The sequence below is a fragment of the Melopsittacus undulatus genome, chromosome 3, assembly GCF_012275295.1.
Source record: "Melopsittacus undulatus isolate bMelUnd1 chromosome 3, bMelUnd1.mat.Z, whole genome shotgun sequence".
Classification (NCBI taxonomy): domain Eukaryota; kingdom Metazoa; phylum Chordata; class Aves; order Psittaciformes; family Psittaculidae; genus Melopsittacus; species Melopsittacus undulatus.
In genome coordinates this window covers 54,033,746-54,050,110 of record NC_047529.1, presented here as the reverse complement: position 1 = coordinate 54,050,110, position 16,365 = coordinate 54,033,746, and the positions used below count along the sequence as shown (strand labels likewise).

General features: G+C 38.1%; 1 protein-coding gene across 1 annotated transcript in view; it reads left to right on the top strand.

The window, feature by feature from the left end:
• The window catches only part of MMS22L (MMS22 like, DNA repair protein), a 90,902-nt gene extending 75,789 nt beyond the window's left edge, over window positions 1-15,113 (top strand). Inside the window, exons 20-25 of the mRNA XM_031045457.2 lie at window positions 683-852; window positions 7,423-7,634; window positions 9,685-9,851; window positions 11,234-11,330; window positions 12,517-12,684; window positions 14,411-15,113. Coding sequence (XP_030901317.2) covers window positions 683-852; window positions 7,423-7,634; window positions 9,685-9,851; window positions 11,234-11,330; window positions 12,517-12,684; window positions 14,411-14,492 — 896 coding nt within the window. The 3' untranslated portion in view covers window positions 14,493-15,113. The remainder of the gene's footprint in view (window positions 1-682; window positions 853-7,422; window positions 7,635-9,684; window positions 9,852-11,233; window positions 11,331-12,516; window positions 12,685-14,410) is intronic.
• Window positions 15,114-16,365: the final 1,252 nt, after the last annotated feature.

The window sequence follows — 16,365 nt, the reverse complement described above, 5'->3', positions numbered from 1 at the left end:
AGTTATTCCTCAAAGTTAGGGTATTTACATATCAATATCTTTTTACTTTTTTTTGCAACTCAGAAGGAAGATTTTAAAACTGGCTCAGAGCTATATACGTGAGAAGTTAATTATGTTGAAAACAAGATGCTCTTTGAGGTTCTCATTTTGTGAATTAGGAGTGACAAAGGTCTGGAGAAACCATACTGGTTTAAAGGAGTTGGCTGCCCCACATTCTTTTTAGCCTTCTGAATTAGATGCATTAAAGAGATTTTGAAAGATATATAATGTTTTCCTAACATTGAATTGCTGTGTGAGTAGTTCCTGATATGGCCACAGTGTTAGATGAATGTGAAGGGAGGGCAAAGGCAGTGTCACTGAAAAATGTGATGAACGCACACAGTAAGGTAAATGTTTTAAGTGCACGTGTGCTGATTGCAGTAGTGTTATGTATAAAGTTTAGTGATTTTCTCTGCATGGATGTGGGAGGCTATCCTTTCTTCAGCATTACTGTACTTTTCCTAAAGCAGCTTCACTTCCCTAGAAACTTGAATCAATTTAGTACTTTCATTTTGCTGAACTGTAAATGGACTTGAGTTATCTTGACTGGGATTTTTTAAAGGAATACTATGGAATTGGGTACATGGGACTTAAATTGCTTTGGCATTTCTTGCAGTTTTGGTGGTTTTTTTTTTTTCAACAGGTTGTCTGGTAAAGTTCTGGGCACCAATACTGGCTACTTCCAAAGCACAGCAACTCTTGTTCCGCATCGTGGATTGCTTACTACTGCCACACTCTGTGCTCCAGCAGGACAAAGAGCTGCCTGTGGCTTTGCTGTCTTCCATCCAGGAAAGCCTACCTCTTTATCTTCAGGTAAATGTCTGAACTCTCTTATCAGCAGACAAATGTGTCTTCAGGAAAAGATTAATATTGCAAAAGATGTTTTCTTTTTCCCTAATCAAAACAGGCGTTGACTGAATTTAAAGAAGCAGCAAGAGGAGCTTTCTCTTGGAGAATTAGAAAGAAAAATGCCACCCTTTCCTCTTGCTGCATGCAGTTAGGCTGTGGTACACTCCAGAGCTGCTAGTCTAATCGCTTTATACATAAAGCTTTTAGCCAGCCTGCTGTTTACACTGGTCTGATGTGAGAGATTTCTGAAGCAGTGGATCAAATAATCTTAGTATGTAGGAAGACACTTGTTGGGATGACAGAGCAAACCGATGTTTTAAATCATCCTTGACTTGGCTAGCTGTGGATAATTAAAGATGAACTGCTCTTTTTTTCATTGCCCTTAAGAACAAAAGAAACTTCTCTGTATGTCATGACACTGTTTTATCTTAATAGTTTGAGAATATGTTTTCCTGAATCAAGTTCCTGCTGCTTACATTTACATGACTAAAGCCTTGCCTGTTATTCCTCCTATTCTTCCCTCAACTTACCTGTCACTCTTGAAACTGTGAGGCTTGTAGAAAAAGACTCAATTCTTCTGGTAAGGAGGAGAAAAGAATATTTCTTTTTAAATAAATAATATGTTTCTCCTTGTAAATCCTTGGGTCTTTGCTTACTATTTTCCATTCGCTCTTAGTCTTCATTTTGATTGCAGTCTTAACTGATCATTTTACAGGATTGTATTGTGAAACAATACAGGGGTGACGGTCTAACCATCCCTTGGATTTATTCCTTTAAAAGTTGCACTGTGCTCGATGGCATGTCACATGGAAGTAAATATGATTATATAATGATGTGCAAAATATGACTTTCTTTGCTGCTCTGTAGGTATTTTAAGAAGCTATATACATGTAGGGCCATCTGGACACTGCTATTACTACAGTGTGACTGCCTGTTTGCTAATTTAGGATTTCAGTCAGAGAGCACTGTTTCTCTGTAGTCTGCACATACGGATGTAGAGTTAAGATGAAAGCACTCCAGTTGTTTTGAAGTCCAGGTGTTGTGGACCTTTGTTTCCTGTTTTCTTTGTCAGTCTCTGACTTCCTGACCTCACTGTCCTACTCTTCAGCAGTCTGCTGCATAGTCCATGTGCTTTCCGGCTAAGCTAGGTGATCTTACGGGACAAATAGTTTATTTTAGATAGTTGCTGCTTCTAGAAAACAAGTAATACTTTAATTTGACTAAAGCTATTGGGGAAAGAAGAGGAGAAGACTATTTCTCCTGTTTCAATATGGAACTTCTACATTTTATGAATTGTTTGTATTTACAAAGTTGCAACATTTTTAAAAGCTTCAAAATGCTTCATTCATTCCAAAATACTTTCTTCCCCTTTAATTGGGAAGTGGAAAAATTCTGATTTAGAATCAACTTGAAAATATCTTAATATCAGTTTTAAATTCTCTTAGGACTGCTTCTGAACTCTTGAGATCAAATGGATTCTAGGCTCTCTCTGACTTCCCAGGTTATTGTTTCACAGTTGGCTTCAGCTAAGTTGGCTTAGGGCTAAATTCATTCCCTTCCACCCTCATGTGCATTCCCATTTAATTTGCTTTAATGGTTCTGTGATTAGCAAATTGTGAGCTGATTCAAATAGTAACTAGCCCATCAAACAAACAAACAAAAACCCAAACCCCAAACCAGAAAACTGATAAAACACTGTATGTGGGAGGGAAAGCATGTAAATGTGGTGGGATTAAAAATTAACAGGGTTTGTTTAACTTCAGATTTATTTCAAGCACAAATAATTGTCAAATGCACTAATTAAGACCAGCCATTGCATTTCTCTCTCCTCAATTCACACTGACTGTATTTACTTGTTGTGTTTGTGTTTACTGTATATATAAATTTGGGCTATACAGGTCTGCCTTTTGACAGATCTTGGGCAACTGGGCTGTTCTCCACTGTATATTGAGCTCATCTAGAAGTTTTCTTCAAACTGAGTCACTGATGTTGCCTTGTCAAAATAGCTTAGTTCTAACAACTTTTAAACTAGTATTTTTTCTTTCTTTCCTAAAGGGTTACTGTCTGGCTGTTACTTCTTTCACTTGCATCATCTGTTTAGATAATATTTGATGACCTATGATCAATTTTGTTGGGATACAGTATCAAATTTGTCCTCAGAGTTGTTTGAATAATGGACTTCAGGATGTAAAGCATCAATAACATGAAGTAACATCCATTTTATCATTTTATTGAAGTGTTCTTAAATATGAGATAGTGAGATGTGTAAAATCAAAGACTGGGTATTTTGTCACTGTAAAAAGAAGTTGAGCTGATTTGTGTGATAGTGGATTGCTGAAGCCTACCATGGGAAATTTCAGATTGAGATTGAGCTTGGATGGATTTTTTAGGGAATTATTTTAAGGAATTTTAGGGCATATTTATTAGTAATATGGGAAAGAACAAAAGCGGTGTACAGGACTTATTTTGGAGAAGAAATAATAGTTTAAATATATCTTGTAGAATACAGTGTGGGTGTGTGGAATAAGTGTAATATACATAATGATGGGAAAGGTAGGATACCCTGCTTGATTTATCATCATTGATCCTGTCCAAATACAGATGGTTGATTGCTGTCTAAATACAGGAGAGTGTTGAAAGAGCTTAATTCTAAGTAGTGCTTGGCACATACATTTTCCAGTGATTTTAATGGGTCTGTGCAGGCTCAGCAGTTGTCAGAGATCAGACCTTAAAAGCCCTCCTGTGAGCCACATCTGTGGTCCGATATTTGAGCAAGCTTATTAATACATTTTGTGAATTATAGTATGTGTTTAATAGGAATTGTACAACATTAATTGGCGAACAGCAGATTTATTCCAACAGCAGGACTGATATTATAAGTCATCATTAGATAGCTTGGCATTTCTGCAGTGAATAGTTCCAGTAATCCATACTAATCGGTTCTTCGCTCTCCACAGGTGATTTACAGATATATGGATAAATCAGAAGAAAGAGGCAGCTCTGGCCACAAAAGGTTCCTGCAGTGAGCACACACAGGAGTCAGTTGCCTTTCTGCTAAAATGAGGAGCAGATGTTGTCATGCCCCTCTGCTCCCCTTAAAAAATTCTTTGGCTTTTTTTTCCCCTTCTCTTTTTAACCTCAGAAGATAGCTAAAGAACATAGTTAAGAAAAGGAGAGTGGCTCTATCAAGCCTTTAAAGTCCATCTGCTTTGTAGGGATTGTCCTAGGGGTCAGATGTGACTGATCTCAGATCTCTGGTCCAGAACTGCAGTCCAGTAGCATGTGTTTCTTTTCTGTCTCACATGAACAGTAGCTTCCTTTATCTCTGTTAATTACTGGTGGGATTTAAAAGAAGAAAGTTCCATGTTATTTCCTTATAATCACATCCCTGACCAGCACTGCCTTTGATGTTTTGCCATTATACTCAGAGATTTGCAGCTACTGTGCAGTGTTGGTAATTTAGAATCATAGAATAGTTAGGGTTGGAAAGGACCTTAAGATCATCTAGTCCCTTGTGCCACTTGGAATACAGCGTGGTCAAACCTTGTGCAGGTCTGTTGATCTTTGCGCTTTGTAAGAAAAAGTAAGAGTCCAAAATAAAGGACATGGTGTTGAGGGCTTTCTTGTCCAAAAGAGAAATCCACGTTCTTTTTCTGGAAACTTTTAGGGAACAGTAGAAGCATCAGGGTCAAATGTGTGATGATTCCTCCCCGAAGACCTTTGATGCTGTGGATGTGCCCTTCCTGTGTGAGGACTGATGTGTGGATTTTTCTACTATGTAGAAGAGAAGGATTTTTTTGCCTTGGGGGTGTTTTTATGGCTCCTAACAAAAAAGAAGGCAACTTCTATCACTGGGAAAAAGAACTGAATTTATATCTTGGAAGTTGTTAGTGCTAATCTTGTAACTTTCATTAAGAAAAAATGAGGATCATTCAAGTGAAAATTTTGTTATTACTACGTAGCTTTAAAAATTAGACCTTTTTTGAGAGGCAGCATCTCTGCCTGACCCATCAAAAAGGAACCTAGAATCTTTCCTAAAGAAAAGATTAGCTTACAGAAAAAAAGCTGGTTTCTTTTTTAATGTTTTTTACAAGTTAACAGCTCTCCTCACAGGATTTCAAGAGCCCTCTCAATCCTCATCGGATAACTAAAGAAAAAACATCACTGGTTAACTTGTGTCCTTTCTTAACTCTATAGTCCTGAAGAGTATCTCCCAGTAATGCTCTTGGCAGTGTGTTGTTTTGTGGGTGGTGGTTTTTTGTTTGTTTTGATTTTCCTTTAATCATTTCCTGCTTTTTCATGTTACATCTCTCCCAATCCCCCACCCTCAGAAATTAGAATCAGTTTACTTCAACTCAGAAAGTGAAAATGCTTTTACAAAGGGTTGGGTTAGGTTTGTTGCTCCATCTTCAGTCGAAACTATTGGAAGATCTGCAAAAATTATTCAGTGCTCCTTCAGATAATCTAAACTCTAATATTTTTTGCTGTTTATTGCACCTATTAAGGATAATTAGAATCATTTCTTACAGATAGTAACTCTTATTATTTAATAATAACTGATCTCTTCCCTCTTTTCTTGACACTGTGTGGCATTTGTTGATCCTCAGTTTGAAAAACTGTCTCATTTCAGTAATTGTTGTTCTTCATAGGTGTTACATTCTTCATGTATTCCTACAGGTGTCCTCTGTAAGGCTGTGATGTTCTTTGTGTCCCTTTTATCAGATAGATTCATACTCTTTCTCACCGATTTTTTTTCTTCCTGTAGTGTTAGAACAGTCTAAAGAGTGCTGGTTCTGATTCTTGGACTATGGACTATTTTCTGTCTTTTTTGAAGTGCTGTACTGTAGAAAGCACAGGCAGCAACTGTTCTTCATGCCTGCCGCAACATCGTATTGAAAACACCAAACAGCCTTACATACTAAATAATCTGTCATCTGTAAGTCTGAGCCTGCTTGCCAAGCAGTGTTTTTAAGAATTCTGATATAGTAGCAGCTGCTTTTCCCTACAAAATTTTGCCGCATGTACACAAAAGGAGAAGAGAACCTGAACTGTTGATCAAAGCCCCAGTTCAGGAAGTGTGGCTTTTATTGTTAGGACTCACCAGAATTACTCAAGAGGTCTAGAATTATGGGAACCTAGCCAGACCTGTCCATATTCAAGAGGGCCACCTATAGCAAGTCTTTAAGCATGTCTCAAAGCACCTCATTCTTTGAAAGCTCATATTTCCTGCGTTTGTTTACTGTGGAATCAAAAGTGAGAACTGCCCATTTCAAGGAAGTGCCAAGAACACCCTTAGCTGTGTCTCAGCTTGCTTTTTTTTCTGAAAGAATTATTCTGTCATGTGCATGCAGATAATTATAAATGAAAATGTTTTGGGGAAGGGAGTCCCATGTGAAAAGCTACAGAAATACTCCTTGTATCACAGCTTGTCGTGAGCTATTCATTCCTTCATTAGGGGAGTTAGCTTACCTCAGCAAGCACCAATATTCAGGCAGGTACTCCTCCTACCACAACTGGAGTCTGAATTGCAGTGCTTGTGGGAGTTTGAAGTACTGTTGAAGTTGCTGCCTAGGGAACTCTACGCTTGAACTTCTTTTATGCCATTATTCTTGTTGGACAAAACTACTGTGAAAACTGAATTCTCAAGAGGCTTCTGTTTGTGCCGCTGACTGTGACCCTTCTGATAGGAGATCACTGCAGGTTTTTATTTTTTCTTAGTGATTTGTTCTTCCTTTCAACAATCAAAGGAAGGGGAAGGAAACTCTTAACTTTCACAGCAGCTTGTACCAGTAACAAGAATACTCTTTTATCAGAGATGTACTGTGTATATGTGGTATAGCTACAGGTAGTGTTCAGCTAGGCACTTTCTGGGCAAGCACTTTCATTATAGATTTCTCTCTGGATCAATACAGCTTATATTGAATAAATGACAGCAGATTTAGCCTTATCTTAAACAAATTTAAAAAAAAAACTAAATCCCTTATAAATGGTGCCTAATTTACTCTAATTTGTTCGTGCTATGAGCGAGATTTTTCTTGTCAGACCACGATTCTAAGTGCTTATTTTTCTGCTATGTCGTTCCTGCAAAAAATTTCACATGGTGCTTTACAAACAGATGAGGTATTCTCTCTCTCTCTCTTCCTTCATAAATCTTACCTGTCTCGTGTACTTTGCTAGACCACATACAGGGTTGAAAAAGAGATCAGGAGCTCTTGGGCACAGAGGTTGGTTTCTCAGGTCTGAAATGCCAAGGTTTTATTTCAGATTTGAAGGGGAGCTTGCGTGTCCCAGAGCTCTTCGTTCGATGTATTAGTGGATCTGGTAGAAGATCTTGTTTTCTTTGCAAGCCTTGCCCTGGCTCTCTCTTCATATGTAGACTGTCATATCTGCAGCAAATTACTGATGCTTGTTTGTCTGTGTGCAGCAGTTTACAGAGTGTGTATTTACCCCACTTTAACAGCTTCAGTTATTAAAGATTTATTCAAAAGTATTGTTAAAAATTTATTTCTCATTTTCTGACATTTTCCTCTACAGGGCCTGTCTTTTATATGTTGCCAGTCCCAAACACAGGGTGCCTATTTAAACCAACTGCTTGGGAGCATTATTCAGCATTATTTTGGACGATTTCTCCCTTCCTCTCCATCTGTGCTTGGAGCCAACCAGCATCCAATGCTGACTGCTTTATGCAGTTCCATTACAGCTGCCCAGATGCTCCGTCTACGGAAGACCACTCTGCATGTCATAAAGTAAGGACCACTGAAGTAAAAAAGCATCACTTATTCAGATTTCACAGATAGCTAAGGGGAAAGGGAATGCCACTGTTGCCACTGTTTTCTTCTCAGTTAACTGATAGTTTGGCTGTAGGAAAGGCTTCCAAGGGTGCTGGGCAGGGAGCAAAGTACAGAAAGCATGTATACATTAGGAGAGTAAAAGTGGGAAGATCTGGTGACCAATGAGAGTGCCATTGAGGGTAAAGATCTTGGACTAAAAGAAAAAATGTTACATGGGATCACATGAAAAGCAAGTATTTTTCTAGAAGAGTTACACTGCAATATGGATCATCATATATTTGTGGCTCAGGCTGTATTTAGGGTCACAGGGTTGCAGTGCTTGCAGTTGGAAAAGGGAAAGGCAAAATTTGGTGTGTGGGAATGAAGAGGAAAATGTAAAGGCAGGAAGACAGTACTTGTTCGCTGTGCTGTCACTACTCGCACGATGTCAACAGCAGCTCTAAATGCTGATTCCCTGCTGCTGAAAGGCTGAAGCTTTGTTTTATATAATGCAGAATAAGGAGCAAGCTGTACTTTTTGTCTGTGTTGGGAGGCGAATTAAACCCCTGCTTTTATCCATGGTAATTGTATTTTTGTTGAAGAGTCTGTATACGTGTTGATTAAAAGAATTTCAGTGTTGATCTTAGGCAAATATGATAAGGAATCCTGTAAATAAAACCTGTCTTATCACTTATTAGGAGAATGAGTTAAGATATTGCAGTCTTAGTTCTGATGTGTTTTTAAATTATGAACACTCAAACTTCATCATCTTAATAAAGTTGGTTTGAATGTGTGCATGCATGTGTGGATTGAGAGTGGAAAGAAAGTTCTGAAACTGTAATGGCACCTGGTGACTTGTAAGACATTAAATGTTCCTTGATGATCTGGAGAGAATCTTGGAACTGAGCAGCAGTCTGATTTACAAACTGTTGGGTGCCCAGGAGGCAGCCACTAGGTCTGTGTGTAAATACATACAGAGTTCAGTAGCCACATATAAAAATATAGGAGTGTTACAACCTTCATTTGCCAAATTATACCAGTGCTCTGAAGCTGTGCAATGAAATACTCGTAACCCTGAAAGTCAGGTTTCTTTTGAAAGTTGTAGCAGCACTCCTCACTTTTGACAAGGATGGTGGGTTTTGACGCATTGCTCGGTAAATATGCGTGCCTTGCTTGAGTATTGGTGGAACCTAATATTCAATATCTAAAAAGGGTTTTTTTTAAGGTTCTGGGAGTGCTCTTGCTAACTGATGAATAAATGCTGTGTTCTTTTTACCTGCACTCTTCTCTCCTGAATGCTTCAATTTAAACTTACTGTCTTCAGATCTCAGTAATTTGTAATGTGAAATCAACAGTAGTTCAGATTCTTGTATCCTTTTGCCAAAAAATACCAAATCAAGCTGTTCAAATTGTAACCCTTACTATGCACGACATCAAAATTTGCTTTTCTTGCAGGTTAACAGGCCACCTTTCAATATTTGGGACAAATTTTATACTGGAAATGACTGTGTTAATTCTGGAGGAGGAAAAGCAAACATTGGCTTTCCTGTTACAACATACTGTTGACAAAAATAAAGTAACAGTACCAGTATAACAGCAGAGCTGTTACCACAAGTTGGGTTGTGAGTTGACAAAAGCACATAAAACTAAAAAAAGTAATTGAACAACAGTTGTATTTTGGATGTCATTTTAGGGTATTATAATCTTGAGTTCTCCCTTTACTCAATTATTTGATGAAGCTTTTCTATTTTAACTTGTGCAGTCAAACTTGGCTTTGTAAGTATAATTGATAGCTGTTATTTCTCACTTCCCTCTCCACAAAAGAGTCAGAAGGCATCGCTGTCCTCTGATATATTGGGAGTTATTGCTAAGACTAAGACAAAGAAGCCATTATTTGGGCTTAAAGACAGAAATCTATTAAAAAGCCTCCTGCTGAAATATCCCAGTTATTGTAAGGTATATGGTGCTTGCATTGAATGGAAATAACAAATTATAGACTTTGTTCTTGTTTGCTTTGTCTTCCCAGTGAAAACTACTTGCAGTTCAAAGGCAACGCTCCACCTCCTCGCTTGGCCTCAGTTCTTGCTTTCATTCTTGATGTACTTCAGAGAACCCAGAGCATTGAGCTATGTGACATTGAGTTGGTTCTCCCGGCTGTGTTGAAATGCTTGCTACTGGTTAACGAGCTACAAGGTGAGCTGCTTGTTTGCTTCACATACATCCCTGCACACCTGTAAGATTCTTGAACTGCAGAGCATCTTTCATACCAATATATAAGACTCTTAGAGGATGTGAATGGGATACTTCAGCCAGATAAACTGGACAAGCTTTGTTTTTTCATTAGCTGGGATATCTCTAAGAGGCAGAGAAATCCTACCTCTTTTTGCTCTCTAATGATCAATTTGTGAGGAGTCTGAAGAGCATTTCCATTCTTCCCATACTTCCCAACTCATTTCTTCCAGACTTAGTAACCATGGAAATTTTCTGACACCTAAAGGTTTGAGACCAAATAAGACTAGCATATGTTCTCCCCATAGAGGCATCATAAATGGATTAAAAGTAGCTTGTTGCTCTCTGAAGGCATATTTGAGTCTTCTTTCTTCTTTTAGCATGCTTTGTTTGGTAGTGAGATCTTCTTTACTTTTAGTTCCTTAAAAATGCAGCACTCTGTTCACCCCACAGTTGTATAATGGATGTGCATGTGTGCATAAGCTCAGAATTTCCACTTCTTGCTGCCAGCAGAGGCATTAAGCAAAATGGGGATTCACCTCTGACTTCTCCTGGGAATTTTATCTAATAAAGTACTTTTTGATTCTCATCTGTGAAAAGTTTCAAGGACAAGATATGCTTAGGAAATTGGCTGAATCATCACACACCTTTCTTCCCCCTTTTGCCATCACAGCCATATCTGCCTGAAGCTGTAAGAGTACCTTCTCTGCAATGTGCTGTGCAGCTGCAGCCACCAGCTCGTTGCCTGCCTGGGCAGGGCTCCACTGCAACCTTGTAGAAACATCCTTGCTGCCCAGTTCCAAAGGAAGGGCTGCATCTTGCAACTTAAATAATTATTTGGAAACAATTAAGGGGAAGAAAATAGTGGAGTTTTAGGAGGTTTCTTCCGCCCCAAAAAAAAAGGTAGGGTGGATTTCAGATCAACCCACCATTGAAAATAAGGAGTAGGTCTCTATAGCTTTGGGCAGGATATAATGCCACAACTGCTTTTCTTTCATTCGAATAGAAATGATTAAAGAATACAAACAGAACTGAAATTTAAATAAAATCTCTATTTCCACTAAGTGGTATCTCTTTGCTTTCACTTAAAGAGGCCATAGTGTACTAAAAAATCTGTGTGTTTAAATGATAATGGTGGTGAAAACAAGACTTTTGCATAAATCTGTGATTCATTCTGTTCTTTATAGCCAATCTAACTAACTGCTCTCACAGTCATTTCCCTTGCATCAAAGTAAGATAAACCCCATTTTTTTCTTCTCATTTAAAAATGTTAGTCTTCATGAAAGACATTCTCCAGATGGTCAGTTCAAGAGCTCTGTGTGAATCTTGTGATTTTTCTTTTGCAGTTAAAAAACTATCTACCGACATTGTACAGTACATGGTAGAAGGCTGCCAAGCAGGGTCAGGAGGAGAGCGTGCCACCCAGCTGACTTCTGTATTTAGGTAACCAGAAAATATGCCAATTGGCAGTGAAACTCCTGCAAGCCAATTGACAGCAAACATGTTTTTTAAAATAGCTAATTATCCTCAACATACTGCATTGTCACTTGTTTGTGGTATTTAAATAACACTACTTCTGGCACTGGTTTTAAACACAGCTTGGCCAAAAAGCCAGAGCAAAAAAAGTAAAAGAGAGAAACGTACCTGCTTTGTCATGGATCAGGTACTTTGTTGAAAGGTATGTAGTAGAGGTGTGGTGCTGCTGCAATGGGAAAATCTCTTCCTGAATGCTGATGATCAGTGTTGGGTACTGTGAAAGATGTGCATGCCTGATTTGAAGTGCATATAATGGAGCTTAAATCCTTGTATATTAAGCTTAGCTTTTGTTTTAATTTTTTATTATTTGATTTTGTGACCAATAAATAATAGATTATTATAATGTGAATTATACTTTTTCCTTACCTCTGCAAAATAAATCCTGTTTCTCACATGGATACAGCAGAGAATTTCAGAGTCAGTCTGAAAGACATTGAGCAAACTCAAACACTGGTGCTGTATTGGATCATGGCTAGATGAAAGCTCCAGAGGGACTCACTGAAAGAAGAATGGCTGTTTCTGGGCATGCCAGTCTGTACAGGATGTATCACTTACTTTCATGGGATGTGTCATCCTTAGGGTCTGTCTTCTGATTTGAATGTAATCTGTGATCTTGAAAAACCTCAGACCCTTGGGAGACAAATAGGTGCACTTCCATCCACCCAGTAGTGTCCCCTGCTTAAGATTCAGTGGAGATACATAAATGCAGCATTATTTCTGCAGACTTGAATCTAGATCGCTTGTTTTGTTGGTCATTTACTTTTTTAATTATTATTATTTATTAAATAATACGTGGCTTAGTTTTGCATTCAGACACATTGCCAAGTGAAGTGCTCTGGAACAAGGCAGCCCTGGAGAAACAGCAGCAGAGTCTGCCAATTTGCTTGAAAATAAATGTGTGGGGTTTTAGCATTAGCCTTCAAAAGCATGGGTTTGTTTAAAGAAAGTATTCCATGTAGAGTATTTCAGTGTAACAATATGAAAATTGCCACACAGCCAGATTGCTTGTTCTGATTAAACTCTTCAGTTGTTCTTGGCATGTTCTCTGCATCTAGTTTTGACCTCGCATTAAATGCCTCTGTGTCCCCCTCAGGCAGTTTATCCAGGACTATACTGCTGTGTATGATCACCGGGTTTTCAGCATACTAGAAACAGTGGCAGTCTTGGATCAGACATTAGTTACCAGCCTGATTTCCACAATCACACAGACTCTGAAGGATTCGGAGCACAAACAAGGTCTTGGAAGAAATACTGCACAGAGGTTTGATTTTTGTTATTGTTCTTTGACAATGAGCAGTAGAGGTTTATTCTCTTGAAAGGAAGCAGTGTTAGACAGCAGCACAGATACTCCAAAATGACTTTCAGGTGTATTTAGCCAGAGATCTCCCTTCAGTCAGGCCTTTCATGATTGTAAGCCATCTGTATGCTAAGTATTTTCAGTGATGTTTTGATACAAGGGTTTACAAGACCAGTAGAATTTATGAGAAGCCAGATTGCCACTGCTTACTGTACTGCATGTTGCAAAACAGACTAAAAAAGAATTCCTGCCCTGAAGAATTTTCCTGTCAGTCCCTGTTTTGGAGAACTTTATAGTTCTTATTTAAAATTACAGTATAATCAAGTATGTATGATCTGAGCTGACTGGAAAACAAATACCCATAGCTTGATTTCAAGAGTTCTGTCATACTACAAACATACAAGAGTTGTGGGCATCCAGGAAAGGCTGGCCTTCTCCCACCAACTGGCAACAGCAGGCTCACACTTCCTCTGTTTGCCTTCCAAGAACTTACTTAGGACAGGACTGTTTGACTTGTGAATCTGTGTAGCATTAGGAGGAAGCGGCACATGAGGTGGTGCACACACTAGGGCTTCTCATAGGGTAGATCCTAGTCCCACCTCAGGCTGGAGAAGCTTTGAGGCATATGTTGGCAGGGCCCAGGTTATGAAAATCCCAAAAGACAGAGTTGTGCAAGAATGCAATTCTTGAGACAGTAAAGGATAGTCACAGGGTTTTCCATTTAATGAAAAATATATTTAAATCAGGTGTAACCACACTATTCACTTCTTATTATCCTCTACCAAAGAATACATTTGCTTTTATTTAAGGGAATTCACCCAAGGTCAAACTACAGTACCATTATGTGCAGCATTTTCATACTACCTACATTTATATATATATGTGTGTGTGTATGAAAGAAATAAAGTTCAGAAGTTGTATTAGCTGCTTATAGCAGTGCTGTCCAGTGTTATTACTGCAAGGAGCTAGTATGAAAACTACAGTTTTGTTTGCTCAAGTTAATATTTCATGCCATAGATAGATAATTAGAATAGACCTAAATGTCAGAGGCAGTACTTTACTTTAACAATAATTATACTGTCTAGGTTGGAGAGTATTAGAATGAACTCAAGGTGAAAAGCCTTGTCAATACATATGCACTCTTCTGGAAAATCTACTTGAGTGACAGTCCCTCTCTGAATTCCAGGTTTATTTTAAAATAGTCCTTGCCCTTTGTTTGGAATGATGGTCTAAATCTGTGCCAGTGCCAGTCTGCAGCCCTGATGCCAGCAGCTCACATCACTGTGCTGTAGCATCAGTCACAGAGCTATTTCTCATACAGAAATTAAATAGCAAATGTGATGAAGTCTAAATGCCAATCATCTCATCTAGAACTTATTTGCAAACTCCATGTTTTAAAATAAAAATGTTCTATTTCACAGCAGTTTGCAAAGCAAGCAGACTTCTGAGCATCTTCACTACACTTCTAGCCATAAACAATGCAAGCCTTACTCTTATTCCCATCTGGTAATGCTGAAAATTTACAGCAAAACAAGTAGTTGAATAGATGGGGGGGGGAGTTACTGTGTTTTAATATCCCAATATGTAAACAATGCCTTTGGGAGTTATGTGCTTTTTCTCCTAGGATGTGTGAGATTGTTTAAATAACATGTTGCCTTCTTTTGGTTTCTTTTTTTTTTTTCTTCAACAGAGAAGCCTATAAAAGACTCTTATCTTACCTCGCAGAGGCTGGACAAAATGAGATACAAAAACTGGAAGATGATACAGGTTAGCAGTGTGCTGGTGACTAATCCTTTCCTCTTCAACATTCTGACACTGTCGATACCTAAAACTACACTCTACGACACACTAGCCAAGTCCTTTATCTTTACAATGGCAGCATATTTATCAATTCTGTTGGTTTTCCCTCCCAGGTTATGTATTAATTTTCATAATTTTAGTGTTATTTGAATGTTGTCGTGCATCTGAAGAGGATCTCTCAATAGACTATTGAGTGGTAATTGAAAGATACAGCAAATTTAACATGTAAACATGTTAAAATTTTTATATAAGCAGAGCTTGTATTGCAACTCATGAGAATCAAAGTAGTTTCACAACTCAATTCACACTGAGTGAGACCTGACCCTCTTAAAATTGTACTTTTGAAAATCTTATTCAGTATGTTCTTAAAGAAATCATAAATTTGTAATTTCTAATTTATTGTTTTAGTAGAATGAGAAACAACAGTGGTCTCTAGTACTGAACTTACGGAATGCAGTACATTCACCTGGAGTCGCACCAGTATGATAGAGCTGTTGTTAAGAGAAGGCTTGTGTATATGTTGCACAAAATGTATATAGCTGTCTTACCCTTCCACCTGTATTAAAACATTAAAGTATTTCAGATTCCAGTGTAAATCTCTTCTGTTGTCTGTGTGGGTTAATATAAGAAAAGGTAGGTTCATATTTCCCATTCTCTTCCTCTTCAATACTGTGTTCTTAAAACAAACCCATAATTTCTGGTGATCCCACAATCTTTTTATTAGTCATGACATTGTTAATTATCCCTTTAACTTACACCTAGTCTAAGTAAGTGGTGTGAGAAAAAAGAATTGAGGACAGACTTCCAAAGAAAGCAACTCGTTTGGGGAATTTATTCCATTTGATTATACGCTTGTAATGATTCCTGTTTGCCCGGAAAGCTGGATCTTTCAGATAGTTTGCTGTGTTATGGATTACCTTTTGGGACAGCTGTAGCCCCATAAAGTCTGGGTTTTTTTTCCCCTTAAAGTTCTCAGGAGACTTTCATTAATGGCTCTGGTATTCGGGTTTTTCACTTCCATCAATAACCTTATTTCTGTAACTGCTTACTGGACTTTGGGAGTGGTAAGTTTCCCCTTAAAGGGCAACAGCTGATGAACAGGCTGCCTGGTTTTTTAGTTATTCAAATTTCAACTTTACAATATTAATGGGAAGTAAAGATTCTTTTTGTGTCTAATAGCTCCACAAAAAATCACTGCGGATTCTTTCGATACAGTAATCTTATCAAGTTGAACTAGATAATCTTTTTGCCTAAATTGGCTATTGTTACTTCAGATAATGCAGTAACTAAAAGCCTCTTTAGGCTACTTAATAGTGCAGAACATGGACGTTCTTTTCATTATGAAAGTGACTTATTGAACTTGCATTGTAGCTGCTTGTGAGCTGCTGTACCTGGGAGGAGTTTTATTCATCTCAGGGGGATTGTGCTTCTAAAATGATGCTTTTTTTCTTTAAAAAAATAAAAAAGTAAATTAAAAAAAATAAAAACCTCTGCAAGAAAGATTAATACAGAGAGATGTCCTCAAAATTCAAGTCCCACTGCACTGTAGAATACAGAAGAGATGCCTGACTTTAGTATTAGTTCCCTAAAGTAAACTTGTGACTTTTAACAGATAGAGCAGATATTATAACAAAATATTTAATGATGTGTTTAGTACGTGTTTAAAAGACAAGGCTGAAATTGGGGGTGTACTGTGATACTCAGCACAGGACATTATACAGGACCCTGTAGGCAGAGCAGGAGACGTGTGAAAGCAGAAGCAACTCTGCTGTTTATTCTCTCAGGGATCAACATTATGGTGGTATGAAATTTGGCTCCTGGGCAGCTGAAAGCATCACATTAGGG